This window comes from Triturus cristatus, chromosome 8 (genome assembly GCF_964204655.1).
Source record: "Triturus cristatus chromosome 8, aTriCri1.1, whole genome shotgun sequence".
In the NCBI taxonomy this organism is placed as follows: domain Eukaryota; kingdom Metazoa; phylum Chordata; class Amphibia; order Caudata; family Salamandridae; genus Triturus; species Triturus cristatus.
Genome location: NC_140591.1, coordinates 295,752,340 through 295,770,346, shown reverse-complemented (window position 1 = coordinate 295,770,346; position 18,007 = coordinate 295,752,340). Strand labels below are relative to the sequence as shown.

Below are 18,007 nucleotides of genomic sequence, written 5' to 3'. Positions count from 1 at the left end.
GTGCAACAATAATATGGCGAGAAGTAACCCATCTGTCTTGGTCAGCCAGAGCCACATCAGGAAAAGAAGAGTAGATATTAGTTACCTTCTCGGAGAAGAATTCCGCTATTTGGTTGCAACGTTCGGTTGAGCCTACAACAGGCACTGCTCTTGAGTCTAAACAGGAAATCTCTCCATAGACCCTGAATAATTCTCTTGTGGAATTTTCTGCAGACCTGATACTTTCTTGGTAGTGTTCAGCCTTGGTTTTCCTGATAAGTCTATGATAGGCTTTCAGCGTTGTATCGCCTACCATATACTCTTAAAGTACCTTATAATCCTCGCGGTTATGGTAACTATGGTTTGGCTTTATCAAAACATGTTGTGTAAGGTGTCTAACACTTTGGAATACTACCCCCACACCATTTATGTCACTGAGGATAGTATTCCTCCCTTCTAGAGGGAGAAGACATGTTGAGGACCTACTTACCCGGTTAAAGTTGACCAGAGCCTCAGCATCACAAAATGGATGCTGCTGCCGCAACACAAGTCTGACCTGCTGCTGCTGGGAGTCATCCCGGCAAGGGAGGCTTGGACAATAGGTTTCCTGCCTTGGGAGGTGCTAGCACCACCCCAGACAGGCCTTAGTGTATTGGGGCAGGGAGGGATGAATGAAACGAGACATTGCCTGAGGCACACAAGGTGCTCCATGCATAGTCCAGTTCAAACCGGTGCTGGGGCACTCCAGCCCCAGTCCTGGCGCGAAACTGGACAAAGGGAAGGGGGTGTAACCACCCCCCTCCCTGGTTCCACCCATAAGGAGGGACCTAGCAGGTAGTCCAGCCCCCCAGATTAGTATAAGAGTGGGAGCTGGGTCCTTAGGACTTTGGATTATCCTGAACTGAAACAAGACACGAAACTCTGGACCTTCGACATTCTACAAGAAGAAGACTGAAGAATCTCCCTTGTGGCCAAGGAGTGGCCACCCTGTGCAAACAGGCACCATCAAGAGACCTGCCGTTTGCTTTGCCCAAGTTCTACGAGGACCGACTGCAGAGCCTGACCAGCGCCTTGACCTCCAGACTTCTCCGACCCTGATCCACATCCACAGCCAAGCTGAGATCCGTGGAGGCGACGAGAGACGTGGGACCGGCTACCTGGGAAAAGTGGCGAGTAACTTCCAGCGCAGCTTCTGAGGCATCCTGGAAGTTGTGCTCTGGGGATTGAGAAGCCCCAACCCCAAGCACCATCTGCACCGAAGATCAGCCCTCCACACTCCACGAGTTCTGCGTGGGGCCCTTCTGCATTTTCCTGCTTGCCGCGTCTGTCCGGTAACTGGCCTGTTTGTTAGTAGCCTCTGTGACGACGAACCTTTAACTTTACACTGCTGGTTTGGCTCCTCCAGACTAGCTCCTGCTTCCCTGTAAAAGAGAAGCACCCCAGACCTTCCTGGTCTGCACCAGAAGCGAACTTCGACTTCCGCGTGGGTTGCCTTTGCCAAGGCTTGTTGACTCCAATCGGGACATCGACTCCGCCAGCAGCAAGATCCTTCGTGGGACAGCTCGTACCCCGGTCCTGGTCATCCTCGACGTCGCCGGGTCCCCGTGGCTGCAGAGACAAGCTTCAAGACATCACCTGTAATCATCATGACATCGCCTGGTTCCTTCCTGGTTCCACCCGGTCACTGGCTAGTGACCCAGACTTTGTCCATTCCACTTGCAGGTGTCCTTCCTTCAAGATCCAGCCTTGGGTCCCCCGGACATCTTCCTCCTGGTCGCCTGCCAGCATCTTTTCTTCAGGCATCCATAGGATCCAGCGACGACACCCGACACATCTTCACACCTATGCACCCGTCTCCCGTGGGTGAGGTAACGCGAGTACTCTGGTGCTCCAGTGGATATTGACTATCCAAGTGTCTAAGTCTTGAGTTGCTTCCTCCTAGTTACTTCGGAAGTGTCCTTATTCTTCCTATTTCTAAATGCTACATTCCCATTGACTTTAATGTAACCCGCGTGTGTGTTTCCACACTGCACACGCTTCCCGTGGGCCTCCCACTTCCTAACTATTGGTAGGGTAGTGTAGCCCCAGCGATTCCCTAGGCCCTAGGCCTACTCGCAGTTCGTGACGTGGTACTTATACCACTTTTTTTAGTATATGGTTTGCGTGGCCCCTGGGCCTAACTGTATTTTTACTGTGTAACTTAATGTATGCTACTTAAGAGATTGTTGTACTTAGACCTCTGAACTCATAAAGAGTGCTGAGGGTATATGTTAGAATAAATACATTCTACTTTTATATATATCTGGCGTGGTGTCCTTTCATTTAGTATTCAAGGGGTTGTAATGGTATAACAGCTGGCTTCACATGCCATACAGAGTTTAGCCTAAGACTGCTCTTGTCCATGCTACCACTAGGATAGCTGGTCTATAAGGTTGACTTTACAACCAATCACCATAAGGGTTGTTTGGACTGATATAAGGTGTACACTAGAACTAGTGACATCATACATCAGGCCAACTTCTCACAAGTAGCACCCTCCTCCATAGCCACGGAAGGAGGAGAGATTAAACCAGTGGCAGGCGAAGTGTCTAGATCACTGGCCTCCCCCAGCTCATCTGCCCAGTCCTGACTTAACTGGCACTGCTGTGCCAGAGGATCCTCAGACCCCTCCCAGTCCTCCCCTTCATCCGTGTCCAGGTAAACAGGCAGCAATGATGGAGCCAGGTCATAGGTGAAAGGCTCACCCATCGACGCCGGACCTGCACCGGGGCTGAAACCAGGGACGACGCTGTCCGAGGACGGCACCGGGAGCGACACCATGGGGGTTGGCGCCAGCGGAGGAGTCGTGAGGTCAACTGGCGTCCATCGGGATCCAGGCCTGGATCCCACTGGGGCCTGCGGTGTCGATGTCGATGACGGCGCCGGGTCCGAAGCCGCCGGCTCGCTAGGACCCCCAGTCGGACCTGCGGGGCCCAAAGGCACGCCGGCAGGCCTCGACGGCGGGAAGGGAGTCCTCATAGCCACGAGGAAGTCTCGAATCTCGCCCGGAGGCGCATGAAGCCCAGGGACCAGAGGGTGTGGGGCCGGATGCGACTCCTGCGGCTCCGGCAGAATCGCGCGGGTGGTGCCACCCGAACCCTCGGCCGAGTCGTGCGACCGGAGAGGGGAGTCAGAAGAGCGATGTTGCTTCTTCGACTTCTTTTTGCCATGCCTCGACCTACCTGAGTGCGAGGACTTGGATCCCGACGAGTGGTGATGACTGCGGCTCCGCGACCGGTCCCTCGACTTCCTCCTCGACCGGGACCTCGAGCGGCGCGGACCCAACTGCCGGATCTCGAGGAGCTTGCGGGACCGCTCCCACCTAGCTTTCGACGTCAAGGCCCGGCAGTCGGGGCACGACTTGTCATCGTGATCGGTCCCAAGACAGTAGAGACACCGATGGTGGAGGTCGGTAACCGACATCAGTCCGTGACAGACGTCACACGGCTTGAACCCGGGCATCTCTACCGGCACCAGGAGTTGAAGTCGACTCGAAAAAGATAGACAAAATGTCCAAAAAGTTAGTCATAAAATGACTAAGGGTACGCTCTTCCCGGATCTGCGCTTGCTGGCGTGGAAAAAAGAAGAACTGACGTCAGTGCGCGAGGGCGGCGTCTAAGTACTCCGACGTCCTCCCGGCGATCACGACGCCGACGACGGACGTGGAGCCGCAGTCGACACCTACCGACGCTCAGGAGTACTGCTGACAAAAAATCTTTTTGGATCCAGCCTGACGCCGGGGGATATTCTAAGGTAAGGAATCTAACTAACGTGTTTCTTTCAGATAGACGTCGTGGGGGTCCGCCACCGACATATTGCAACGGCAGGCCCCACAAGACTTAAAACCAGGCATCCCTACGTGCACCAGAGTAGACCTAAACTCACAAGAGACAGAAAGTCTCAAAAAGATAGTCAAAAAGTGACTAAGGTACGTGCTCTAACCGGATCTGCGCTTACTAGCGCGGAAAAAGAAAGAACTGACTTCAGCGCGCATGGGTGGCGCCTAAGTATTTTCCATGATGTCATTTCGGCACATACGACGCCGGACGCGGAGCCGCACGACGCCATCTACTGATGTGCAGAGGTACTGCTAGCGAAAACTTTCCGGATCCAGTCTAACGCCTGGGGATATTCTAAGGTAAGGAATCTAACACTAACGTGTTTCTTTCAGACTGAGTTCCTGGAGTATGTATTTTTGCAAGAAGGTGTACCGGAGGTATTGGTGTCGGATAATGGGGTGCAGTTAACCTCCACTAAAATGCAAAGATTCTTGGCTGAGTCTGGAATCAAACATGTGAGGGCGGCGTTATATCACCCAGAAAGCACTGGACAGGGTGAGCGGTTTAATAGGGTGAAAAAGGAGACTATCCAGTTGGCCCTTGTGGCTGGTTTACCATGGAGAAGGGCTTTACAGGATATAGATTATTATCTTATAGAGTTACCCCCCATTCAGTGACGGGGGAGATGCCTTTCAAATTGTTGAGAGGAAGGAAACCACCCACGAAGTTGGTACCTTGGTGGTTACTGAGAGGGAATGGGGGGATGAGGAGTGAGGTTTGTGATCAGAGTATGAGGTTGAGGGTGGAGAAGCCACAAGACTGTACCATTTCCAATAGCAGGTGGCCAGATGTTAAGGTGGGTTAATTAGTATGCATGAAAAATCCCAGATTCATTGCGAAAGGTGCTGCATGTTGGTTGGGTGAGGAGAGTAATGGGTAGTGCGGAGGAGTTGGAGAATGGCAGACACCGTGTCACACCGCACACTCACAGCCACACTTCACGATGCAGGGATACAAGGAGCCGCCCTAGACTGGATCCAATCCTTCCTCTCCGGCCGAACCCAGAGGATCAGACTCCCTCCCTTCTGCTATGAACTCACCGATATCAACTGCGGAGTACCCCAGGGATCATCTCTCAGCCCCATGCTCTTCAACATCTACATGGCCCCCCTCGCTGCCATCGTCAAACAGCATGGGCTCCGCATCGTATCCTATGCAGACGACACACAGCTCATCCTCTCCCACATGAAGAATTCCGAAGACACCAGACTCTGCTCCCAGGAAGGAATGAAGAATGTGGCAGCCTGGATGAAGGACAGCTGTCTGAAGCTCAACTCAGAGAAGACCGAGGTCCTCATCCTCGGACCCTGGCCCACTGCCTGGGGCAAAACCTGGTGGCCGTCTGTCCTCGGGAGCCCACCTACCCCCAACGACCACGCCCGGAACCTCGGCATCTTCCTCGACTCCTCCCTCTCCATGAACTGCCAGATCAACACCGTCGCCTCCACCAGTTTCAACTGCCTTCGCATCCTCCATAAGACCTTCAAATGGATACCCTCTGACTGCAGAAGGACCGTCACCCACACACTCATAACTAGCAGACTTGACTACGGCAACGCCCCCTACGCTGGAATCAACAGAACCCTTCTACAAGGACTCCAAACCATCCAGAACGCCGCAGCCAGGCTGGTCCTCGGAACTCCACGGCGAGAGCACATGACCCAACACCTACACGGCCTCCACTTGCTTCCCGTCGAGAACATAGTCACTTTCAAACTCCTCATCCACGCCTACAAAGCCCTCAACAACATCGGACCCAAATACCTCAACGAGAGAGTCTCCTTCCATGCACCCAAGAGAAACCGCCGCTCCACCGACCTCGTCCTGGCAGAGGTCCTCCGCATCCGCGGAAACAAAACCGGAGGAAGAGCCTTCTCCTACATCGCAGCCAAAACCTGGAACGAGCTCCCGGTGAACATCAGACGCTCCCCAACCCTGCACACGTTCAGAAAGGACCTCAAGACCTGGCTCTTCGACTGATCTGGAGCCCCCCCCCCCCCCCAAGACTTGAGAACCTCGCGGGTGAGTAGTGGGCTATATAAACCCCTGATTGATTGATTGATGTCAAGTGAGTTTGTGCAATGATAAAAATTGTGATGTCACGCTGTGGAAGGCGGTGAATAGAGAGTCGGGTGAAGGAAATGGTTGTGTGTAGGGAAAGGGGTGTGTGGTGATCTGGGGAGTAGCGACGGTGCGGCAGAAGGTAGTGAGTGGAAGCAATGGGGAGGTTAGGAGCGATCCTTGAGTTCGTCGAGGGACGAGGGTGAGGAAACCCCCTGTTCAGTTGGGTTAATCACTCCCTGTGGGTAAAGTGATGGGTGACATTCTGTTGTATTATAGTGTTCATGATAAGTTGTACATAGTTCATGTTGTTGTTTAATGTGTGGAAGATGTGTGGTATGGTGGAGGAATGTTGGGAGTAGAATATAGAATGGGAATGACCTTGGGGGTTTGAGGTTGGAGGGGTTGTGCAGCTTCTAAAGCTGGACTTGAAATTACAAAAGTACGAGTTACTTACCTTCAGTAACGATGTATCTGGTAGAGATGATTCTAGCCGCAGATTCCTTTCACGTAGAATCATCCCCAGGCGTGAGACTGGATGCGGAAAACTTTTTGCCCAGCATCCCAGCGTGCTGGGGGGACGGCATCACGTGACTCCACCCAGGCGTCATCCGCGCACGTGACGTCAGCGAGGTCATATAAGTCCCACCCCGGCGCGCCTACGTCGCACCACAACACGGAGCCAGTAGACAAAACTGTGCGAGTATAGGAACAGTGTGCGAAAGAGCAGAAAAAGGAATGATGAGGAACAACACCAGAAAGAGCAGTGCCCGGCACTGCAGTACCCAAAGGCTGGGAAAGAATAAAGAACAGGGCAGCAACTCTGCCAGTACAGAGACAGCCGCCCTCTGGAGCCAAGGGACATATGTAAAAATGTCCCGATAACATGCAACAGGACTACAACCCCAACCAAAGACAAGGAAGGGGAACCAGTCGGGGACACACAGGGAACGACAAAACTCCAAGACATCCCCATCACAGAGTGTGACAACCCCCATCAGGAACAAGGGCAGAGGTACAGCCAAAAAGAACACAACCACAAGGATCGCAAAAAGCCTGAAGTATCAACAAACCAATCCTCCCATGTGACAACGGGGAGGAAAAAGGGACAGCCTGACAGAAAGAGGGAAGGAATGTACTCATAGAAGACACAGCCACCCAAAGGGAAGCGAGTGCAAAAGACCAAATCATAAACCCTCGCAGAACGGGGAGGAAGGGTGGGCCGTGAAGGAATCTGCGGCTAGAATCGTCTCTACCAGATACATCGTTACCGAAGGTAAGTAACTTGTACATCTGATAGAGACTACTAGCCGCAGATTCCTTCACATAGAATAGATACCCTAGCCATACCCAAGGGGAAGGAGGGCCTGCAAGAGGACCCCACCCACCTGGGCAGAACAGAGGACCGCCCGGGGGCCGAGTCCAAAAACAGGATGAGGAGCCCCGTCCCCCAGGCAAAGGGGAAACGAAGAGAAGAAGAAGATAGCCTGTCCTCACTCAGCAGAGGAAACAAGGCAAGGCGCAAAGAGGCCAAACACCCCATGCCCACGTGGGGCAACAAAACCTCCGCCCAAGGGCAAGGAAAGGAGCACCGAAGGAGAAGAGCAACCTAGACACTCCAAGGAGAAGAGGCAGAGCAAAGGTAATCCCAGACAGGATGCGCCGAAGGAGAAGAGCAACCTAGAGACTCCAAGGAGAAGAGGCAGAGCAAAGGCAATCCCAGACAGGATGGCGCCGGCAGCAAGAAGCAGGCGGGAGCCGAAAAGGGGAACTCAAGGTCACCCAGGAAGAATCGTCCAAACTGCGCCCGCAAGAGGGTCCAGAAGCCAGGGACCTTCCCGCCCACAGGGAGAAGAGGTAGAACCGAGTGCAAGGCCCACTGGAAGCAGCGAAGAATGCAGGATGACAGTCCCACTAAAGCCCCAAGAAGGCACAACGGTGCAGAAAGAACAAGAGGGCGGCACTGGCAAGCTCCGCCAGACGCCAGGGACACCACCAAACGAAACACTCAAGCAAAAAGGCGAAGAAGAAGGTTGCATCCGCAACATACCATAACGCCACAAAGAGCAGAAGCCCGCAGGCGACCACAACTCCCCAGCACATACCAGGGCTACATAACAGCTAATCCTGCCCCACATAGGGCATGTCATATCCCAAGACATGGGAACCTCTTAGGAAGAAACTTCTGCAGCAGAGGACAACAAAAAAAGAGACCTGCGGCAAAAAACCCCACAGGAGGCCTATCAAGCAGTCACAGGGAAAACGCAGAAGGCCCAATCTCAGGCCCAGCATGGTGTAAAAAAAACCCCCAAAAAACAAAGGAAAAACACACAGTCAAAAAGGGCTGGCCAGCAGCCAACAGAACCACAACCTCAGCCAGACAACCGGGGCGACCCGCCCCAACGGAAGAACAGCTCCAAGAACCAGATCAACACACAGGTCACTAAGGAGGAGAGGGAGGAGGAGGTGGAGGAATAAACTCCGCCAAGAACCTCTGGATGGCTGAGTCTGCTGGGGCATGGAACAAAAGATCACCATCGAAGGGAAGGTCCACCAGCCGTTCTCGAACCTTCTCTGGGAACACACTGTTGTGACAGGGCGAGACGGGCCCTCCGCCGACCCCTGTGGTGCCGCCAGGGCGAGCAGCTGCCGGTGCCGTAGCAGCATCACCTCGGCCTCGGACAAGGCCGCCGCCTGTCCCGAGGACCGAGAGGGGCTCGGGCGAGCAGGCCCTCCATCGACCCCTGCGGCGCCACCAGGGCCAGCAGCCGCTGGTGCCATGGAGGTGTCACCTCGGACAAGGCCGCCGCCCGTCTCGAGGACCGAGAGGGGCTCGGGGGTGCGACCTGAGTCCCGGCGACCTCCCTCAACATCACAGGGACTCCCGCGGGAGTTTGCGGCGAAGCAGAGGTGCCATGGTCCGAAGGAGGGACCCCCGAAGGGCCGCACCCCAACGGCACCACATCCTCCGAGCCTGCATTCGAACCAGTCGGCGCCAGGATAGAACCGACGGTGACGCCGCGGATGGCCCCGCACACTGCAAGGGATCCGCTGACGTCCCAGGAGGGGAAGGAGGAGGAGGAGGAGGAGCCAGCGAGGCCAGCAAAGCCGCCGCATATGTCTCCATCTGGGCTCTGGTCACACCCACGCCGGAAAACGGTGGATAAGGGGCCGACAGGCGGGGCCGCACCACCCGCGGAGAGCCCACGCCCCCGACAGGCCGGAACCCGACCCTCGAGGACAAACTGCGACACTTACCAAGAGATGAGCGGCGCACTTGCAAGCTGGGAGAAGATCGAAGTTGGCGAGGGAAGCCGCGGGTCAGAGAACCCTCCTTAGGGGCCGGGCGAGATGACGGCGCCAACCTGGACACGCGAGCCGAAAGAAGTTTCATCCGGCGCTCACGTCGGGACTTCGGCTTCATCTGCTGGCACGCTTCACAATCAGTGGAGTCGTGGTGCTTCCCCAAACACCACATACAGATGGGGTGAGGATCCGTCGCCGACATGGGGTGGCCACACGACGAATACCTTTTAAAGCCCGAAGGCATTCGCACACTGTTCCTACACACGCTGCAATAGCATAAGGGAAAGGCCTAAAAAGGCCCAGAGCACAAACCAGATCCGTGTTGCACGCGGAAAAGGAAAAAACTGACGTAAGCGCGCGGGGGTGGGACTTATGGGACCTCACTGACGTCACGTGCGCGGACGACTCCTGGGCGATGCCGTCTTCCCAGCGCGCAGGGATGCTGGGCAAAAAGTTTTCTGGATCCAGTCTGACGCCTGGGGATAATTCTACGTGAATGCATCTGCGGCTAGTAGTCTATCAGATATAATCATTACCGACCTTACCTGGTGAGGCGTACCTTTCTTAACACACTCACTAGGGAAATTAAATAATTTTTGTTTAAGCCACACCCTAAATTACATAGGTCACGGACTATGGACTACAGAATCAGTAAGTAAGTAAGATTTTAAAAAGGTTTTAATTAACTTATACAATACAAATTGCTTACTTACTTACAGAATCAGTATTTTGCTGCACCTGTTTCCGTATATTTCACCTCTTTCCAATGAAGTTAGCCATTCACCTTTCGACAGGTTTTCCTGGCAATGTGTGAATTTGGAAAGTGACCTCATGACCGAGTTTTTCTACATAACTCGTACACTCAATTTGTATGAAAACTCAAATTTCACAAAATTGGGATTACAACAGAGCTCACGAAGAGCCCACTATCTCCTGTTTTGAATGATGTCTCTCAAAACAGGAGTTTTTTTTAACAACACTACTAACAAGCATTGGCAAAGCCACCTGGTTTAGTTTTAATGTGCTAATGTATAAAGCATTACAGTGAGCAAGCGCACACATAGGAGGGAGCCAGAAGGAATGGACAAACAGGACTTTAGTTGTAAAGAAATCATTCAAGCAATTGGTGTTTGAGTGGAAGAACACACCCACAGAGCCAACAGCCTTAGGTGGGAGATGAATCCTCTATGGCGTTGAACCAAGACATGATTGACAAAATCTCAAACCAATGTTTGAACCAAGCAGGTCAACGGAAGACAATGGTTGAAAAGGGTGGACCAAAAGTCAACTCAATATATGTTGTAAAGAATGGGTCTGTTTGGCAGCTGCACTAGAAAAACCCAGACCTAATAAAAAAGCATTTCAAACATTGAGGTACTTTGTGAAAAATGTTGCAGCTTCATAAACAATTTACATAAAAAGTTTAAAAACTACATACACAGCAGACTGAAATGTCTTCATTGTTGAAAACAATTGTTTATATTTTACTATTTTTAGCAATTACTAAACCTCAGAAGTAAGAGACTACACACAGCTTTCCACTTTTCCACAGTATAATAAAAACTGCTTTATGATAGCACCTACGTTTTAATGGAAGACTCATCCAACATCATGAGCGATTTAAAACGAATCCCACTTAGTTCCTCAGCCTGACGTAAGGCTTGCAGCACCAAGAGTGTGGCAATCAGGCGCAGCACATTTTCTTTTCCTTTTGGGCCTAGAAAAATAATTATTGCATTGGTCAGGATAGACGGTTTTCTTTATAAACAGATACTAATTAAGATGCCATACAGCCATATGTATTCCTTTCCCATTTAAAATCTAAATTCAAAACTTGCATATACTTTTGAAAAACATAGAAGCTCATTCTAAATTATGGTACAGTTTGAGTCAGGACCCTGCATCTGGTTCAGGGATTGGAAACCACTACCCTTCAGGACAGGTTCTGAAGACAAGGGGTACAAGAAATGTCTGGAAAAGAAGGATTTTTGAGAAGAATTAAGATGGAAGCAGTGTTTAATGCGTCCCCCATTTCTAAACAAACACAAGGGCTTACACGTCCCTGCATCTTGCGGCATGTTGAAAGGCTGCATCCTCTCAACTGGCCATAAAGAGGGTCCCAGGAATTGTGCCTCTTGTGCTACCCATGTGAGTACTACTCCCCCCCCATGCTTGTTGTTAGAAATGAGGGGGCTCTGGTTGACGCAGGTGTGAACCCACAACAAGCAGGGACCCTTTACTTCTTGTCAGGGCGAAGGATGACTCCCCAGAATAACCCCTGCTCACCCTCTAGGTGCGTGGCGCGAGCAGTCTAGGCTAAGTCTCAGGCGTACACGGTTAAGCAAGTGCAATAATACATACAGTAAACCCCTTGCATGCACCACAAACGGACACCAATCAGGAAGTATATAAAAATAAGCTTTTATGTAGTTTCAGCAGAGTTAAATACAAGGCCCAGTAACGTTGAACTGGTGGGGCCACAATTCTTGGGAATACGGTCAAGTTCTCTAGGCGGGCACAAGGTAACTGTAGGCCTCAGCGCACTTCGTGCTGAAGCAGCGCCCGGGGAGCACACAGCAGATGACAGGGAAATAAGAACGTTGCGGACCCTGGATCCGATGCGAGCTCGCGGTCGAGTTCGTAAGTACAGTACCTTGTTTCTTGACGCAAAGGCGGGTGCGGGATTTCAGCGGCTCTTCGACAGAAGAGCGAGGCGGCGTCCGGGGCTCCCACACTTCACGATGGGGGTCTGATCTTCAGGCTCACGACAGGAGCGGGGTGTTGCAGGTGGCGGGTGAACAAAGCGGGGCAGCCGGGCACGCCGATGCGTCCGGGCCGTCCGAGGCTTGGAGATGCTCACAAACGCCGATTCCGGCGGGAGGGTGAAGGGGCACAGCGAGCCTCCACGAGCGAGGTGACGGGGCAGCCCAGCACAGCGTAGGGGGAGCGGCTCCGATCGAGCGAGGCTCTTCCCAAGGCGGGGGCGGCTAAGCAGTCCTGGTCACGGCTCAGGGAGGGACTGGGCACGAGGGTCACAGCTCCGGCGAGGGAAAGGACACCACAGTCCAGCAGCAGGCGAGTGAAGATCAGGTAGAGCCCAATGTTCCTGGGGCTCAGTTCAGGGGGCAAGCTCAGTTCCAAGCCCTTGGAGATCGTTTTGGAAAAGCACAAGTTTTGAAAGTAAAAGTAAAGTAAAAGTATTCAGCAACAGTTTCTCTTCTCTCCTTTGGCAGCAAGGTCACCACTGCAGGCCAATCCCCCAGGATAGGGACAGTCTTCCTCCTACAGCTTTCCCGGTGCCTCCTCCTCAGGCAGAGATTCTTCTTGGTCAAAAGCGGATCTAGTTTCTTAGGAGCAGGGCTCCTCCATTTATACCACAAATCTTTTGTTCTCCCAGGCCAGGGGGGCCCTTGCCTAGTTCAGTCCGGTTTCTGAGCACTTTGTTTACGTGATGCAGGCTTCTTCTTTCAGAGAGCAGGGCAGAGTCATCAGACGCTCCACAGGGGGTGGAGCCGGCATCGAGGTAGCGGAGCACTGTCCTATTCAGAGCCTAGGAGCACTCCTCCCACCCATCTACCTGTCGATCGTCCTATTCATACCAGGCTACCTAGCCCTGCCCATCTGGGTTCCCCCAGCCCTGTCACTCACACCAGCCAGACATCAGATACACATCACGCAGAGGCGGCTGAAATAGTTAGGCAAGCAAAGGCCAACTTTCTAAAAGTGACATTTGCAAACCCGGAATATTAAAATAAACCTTGCGAAAAGATGTACCTTATCATTCCGAGTTCAGGCATACTAAACTCGATCTCCTACCATGTTCCCTGGGTCGGTTAGGATCATAGGGTGTAATAATCCAGGCCGCCCATACTGGCCTATGAGAACAGGGTAGCCTTACAGTAGTGAACAACAAAATGGCGGTCATTCACTACCAGGACATGCCACGCATCTAGGCTTGTCCTACCTCAGGCTCACAATGCACCCTGCCCGTGGGCCTACCAGAGGGGTGACTAACATGCAGCTAAGGGAAGGTTTCGGGGACCGGCAAGTGTGGGCACTTGTCGGTCGGCGCGTCAGTACCAGACTGCACGCAGGCTCTGCGACGGCAGACCTTAGACGTATTTTACCGGCCGCTTCCGTGGGTGGCACAACCCGTGCTGCAAGCCCACCAGCGGCGTTTGCCTTTACATGCCCTGGCGCTCCTGGCGCACTTTACTGGGGTCTGATAGTAAATCAAACAATCCAATCATGGAATCCAACCAACACATACAATTTATAAAGGGAGCACTCGCACCGTGACACTGGTTGGCAGTGGCACAGCGCGCTGAGCGGCCAACACCATAAAATCACATGAGGCACAGCGACAAAAAGAGGAAGGGAGACTCACGCCAAGGTGCCAGGTCTAACACGTGTCCCCTCCAGCTGAAAGGTGGGGAGAACTACCCTACCCCAGGGAGTTCCTCACCACTAAGGCGGAAAAATCTGGACAGACCGTCAGCATTGGCGTGATCTGTACCAGGGCGATGTTCCACCGTGAAATCCATCCCCTGTAGGGAAATGGACCACCTCAACAGCTTTGGATTCTCACCCCTCATATGCATCAACCATCTGAGGGGCCTGTGGTCCGTCTGAACCCGGAAGTGAGACCCAAACAAGTAGGGTCTTAGCTTCTTCAGCGCCCAGACCACAGCAAATGCCTCACGCTCAATAGCACTCCATCTCTGTTCCCGTGGAAGTAACCTCCTGCTAATAAAGGCTACGGGTTGATCTAGGCCCTCCTCATTAATCTGTGAAAGAACAGCCCCCACACCATGCTCTGAAGCGTCTGTCTGAACGATAAACTCTTTGGAGAAGTTGGGAGCCAAGAGCACGGGCGCCGTGCACATAGCAGTTTTCAAGGCCTCAAAAGCTCTCTGACAGGTGTCAGTCCAGATCACCTTCCTGGGCTGCTTCTTCGAAGTCAGCGCTGTCAAGGGGGCAACCAGGTTGCCATACCCCTTGACAAACCTCCTGTAGTACCCGGTGAGACCTAGGAAGGCTCTCACCTCCGTCTGGGTTTTGGGCGCCTCCCAATTCAGGATGGTTTCTATCTTGGGCTGAAGGGGTGCCACCTGGCCACTCCCAACTTGGTGTCCCAAGTACACCACGGAACCCTGCCCGATCTGGCACTTACTCGCCTTGATCGTGAGGCCTGCCTTCCGCAGCGCCATCAACACTTCCCAGAGGTGTCGCAAGTGTTCCTCCCACGTGGAGCTGAACACGGCGATGTCATCCAGGTAGGCTGCACTGAACGAATCCAGCCCAGCCAACACCTGGTTGACCAATCTCTGGAAGGTGGCAGGGGCATTCTTCATCCCAAATGGCATAACCCGGAACTGGTAGTGCCCATCTGGGGTGGAAAATGCTGACCTCTCTTTGGCCCCCTCGGTCAAGGCGATCTGCCAATACCCAGACGTTAGATCAAACGTGCTGAGGTAGTTGGCAGCCCCTAGCCGATCGATGAGCTCATCAGCTCTGGGGATGGGGTGTGCGTCAGTCCTAGTGACTGAATTGAGTCCTCTGTAGTCCACACAGAACCGGAGTTCGGGTGTGGCTCCCGGCGCTGCAGCCTTTGGGACCAAGACCACGGGGCTGGCCCAAGGACTGCTAGAAGACTCAATGACCCCGAGTGCAAACATCTTGGAGACCTCCTCCTTGATGCATGTCCTCACCCTGTCAGTCACCCTGTAGGCCTTGTGCCGTACAGGAGGGCTATCCCCAGTGTCCACATCATGGACGCACCAATCAGTGACACCAGGGACCAGGGAAAACAGATCAGAAAATTGTCCCAGCAACTGGCGACAATCATCCTGTTGCTCAGGGGTCAGGGTGGAAGAGAGGATGACACCATCCACTGACCCATCTTGCTCCTTGGCTGACAGGAGGTCCGGAAGAGGTTCGGTCTCCTCTTCCATCCCCGCATCTGTTGCCAAGAGCATGCCCACTTGGGACCTCTCCAAGTGGGGCTTGAGGCGGTTGACATGTAGGACCCGTAAGGGGTTCCTGGGAGTCTTCAGGTCCACCACGTAGGTAACAGGACTCTTTCGCTCCACCACCTCAAAGGGACCGGTCCACTTATCCTGGAGCGCACACGGCTCCACGGGGGCCAAGACCCATACTTTCTGCCCAGGCTGAAGCTCTACCAGAGTGGCATTCTGGTCGTACCACCGCTTCATCTCCTCCTGGCTGGCTTCCAGATTTGCCTCAGCAAGTTGCCTGAAACGCCTAGTCTGATTCCTGAAGGCCAGCATGTAGCTATATACATTCTGGGGAGGTTTCCTGGGAGATTGCTCCCAGCCTTCCTTGACCAGACTTAGAGGTCCTCTGACGGGGTGACCATACAGAAGCTCAAAGGGACTGAACCCCAGAGACTTCTGTGGCACCTCACGGTAAGCGAAGAGAAGGCATGGTAAGAGGACGTCCCACTTGCGCCTCATGGGTCCTTCTAGGCCCATTATCATGCCTTTGAGGGTTCGGTTGAATCTCTCAACCAACCCGTTTCCTTGGGGGTGGTAAGGTGTGGTGAACTTGTAGGTTACACCACACTCTTGCCAAAGAGATTTCATGTACTTGGACATGAAATTGGTACCTCGGTCAGACACCACCTCTAGAGGGAATCCCACTCGGGAGAAAATTCCCATCAGTGCACGTCCCACCACGGGGGCCGTCACTGTCCTCAGAGGAATGGCTTCCGGGTACCGGGTGGCATGGTCCACCAGGACCAGGATGAAACTATTGCCCATCGCTGTCTTGGGGTCCAGTGGCCCTACAATGTCGATCCCCACTCGCTGGAATGGAGTACCGACCACAGGGAATGGCTGGAGTGGAGCCTTCTGCTTCCTTCCACTCTTTCCACTTGCCTGGCAAGTCTGGCATGTCCTGCAGTGAGTATCCGAACTCCTGCGCATTTGGGGCCAATAAAAGTGGGTGACAAGCCTTTCAAAGGTCTTGTCCTGCCCCAAATGCCCTGCCAATGGCACATCGTGAGCCAGCCCCAGTAGGAAGGCTCTGAAGTCCTGGGGTACCACCAGCGCACGGGCTGACCCAGGCTCAGCAACCTTAGGCTCTGTATATAGGAGGTCGTTCTCCCAGTAAATGAAATGTGATCCTGACTGATCACCTGCGGCCTGGTCTGCAGCCTGCTGCCGCATACCCACGAGAGAAGGGCACTCCTTCTGTGCCTTGCAAAAGTCCTCCCTGGTGGGACCCCCTTCCTGCTGCCAGTGGGTCAGCTCCGGCAGGTCTCCCAGTTCAGCTATCTGCTCCCCTGTAGGCTCCAGGGCATCCCCCTCAAGGTCTGCTTCCTCCTGGACCGTGGGAACTTCAGGGGCCGGCTTCCCACGCCCCTTGCCCCTTCTCTCTGAGGCCGGTTCCTGGGCCTCCCTCTCAGGCTCCAGGACCTCTCGAGTACCTTTACTGGCTGCCATGGACCGTGTGGTCACACACGCCCAATCCGGCATACCCAACATCTCCAGGTGAGCACTCCGCTCCACCTGAGCCCAAGGTGAGCTCTCCAAATCGTTCCCTAACAAACAGTCTACAGGCATGGCGGGCCTCACAGCTACCTGAAGAGTACCAGAGACCCCCCCCCACTCGAAGGGAACCTGAGCCACCTTGCAGTGCCTCTCTGTGTTGTCAGCGGCAACAACGGGATAGAATGCATTGGGGACCACCTGCTCCTGAGACACCAGGTGACACCTGACAGCGGTCACACTGGCTCCTGTATCTCTAAGAGCTTCCACCCTATGGCCATTTATGGTCACCCACTGCCTGTACTTCTTAGTGTTCTCAGGCAGCTGGGTTGGAGGGACCACTTCACGGTCTCCTAGCGAGACCAGGGACATCTCTGCGGGACCCCACCCACCTTGGACATCCCTCTCCTCCCCCAAGGCTACACTAGTCACCTGCCGGGGTGGAGCACCAGTGGGTGCTGGTTTACCAAACATCGGACACTTCACATCAGAGGCAAAATGCCCCAAATTGTTACACCTGTAACATCTTACGGGCCCCTTCTGAACAGGAGGACCTGTCGGGGCCCCGGTCGGTTTCTGGGGTGGGGGAGGCTGAGAACCCTTCCCTTGGTTCCCGTGGGGATTATTTTGTGGCCCTTTTTGGAACTGCTTCTGTTTACCCCTGTCCCCCCCACTCTTCTGCTGGGGACCCTGCCCACCTTTGGCGGAATCTCCCACGGTACCCTTGTGGACCCTGGTACTGACCCAGCGGTCCGCCTCCTCAGCAAGCTTCCTCGGGTTAGTCAGCTTACTATCGATCAGGTGCTGGCGCAGCTCAGGAAAACAATTACTGGACAAGTGCTCCCATGCCATTAGATCAAGAAGCCCTTGATAATCAGTCACCTTACTACCCTTCACCCAACCATCCAGCGCTCTGCAAAAGAAAGTCACATACTCCACATACGTACTATTGGGAATCTTAGTGCAACCCCTGAACCTCTGTCTATATAACTCAGGGGTCAACCCATACCTAGTCATCAATGCTTCCTTCATATGGGGGTAAGAATTACGAACATCAACAGGTAAATCTAACAGTGTGTCCCGCCCTTCACTCAGGAACCTTCCCCACAACCCCGCTCCCCAATCTTTCTCAGGGACCCGGTGGGAAGACATGGCTACCTCGTAGGCTCTGAACCACTGCCCGATGTCGTCATTCCTGAAGAACTCCTTCACTACATCCTTAGGAATATAAACTCTTGGTTCCGCCGATCCTGGCGGTGTGCTGCCACCAGA

The 18,007-nt window shown here is 53.6% G+C and overlaps 1 protein-coding gene across 8 annotated transcripts in view; it reads right to left on the bottom strand.

Moving 5' to 3' along the window:
- PARP4 (poly(ADP-ribose) polymerase family member 4) overlaps positions 1–18,007 on the bottom strand; it is a 2,159,601-nt gene that overhangs the window by 80,943 nt on the left and 2,060,651 nt on the right. For all 8 annotated transcript variants that reach the window (XM_085621544.1, XM_085621545.1, XM_085621546.1 and 5 more), the window contains one exon: positions 10,809–10,941. In XM_085621544.1, the coding sequence (XP_085477670.1) occupies positions 10,809–10,941 (133 nt within the window). The remainder of the gene's footprint in view (positions 1–10,808; positions 10,942–18,007) is intronic.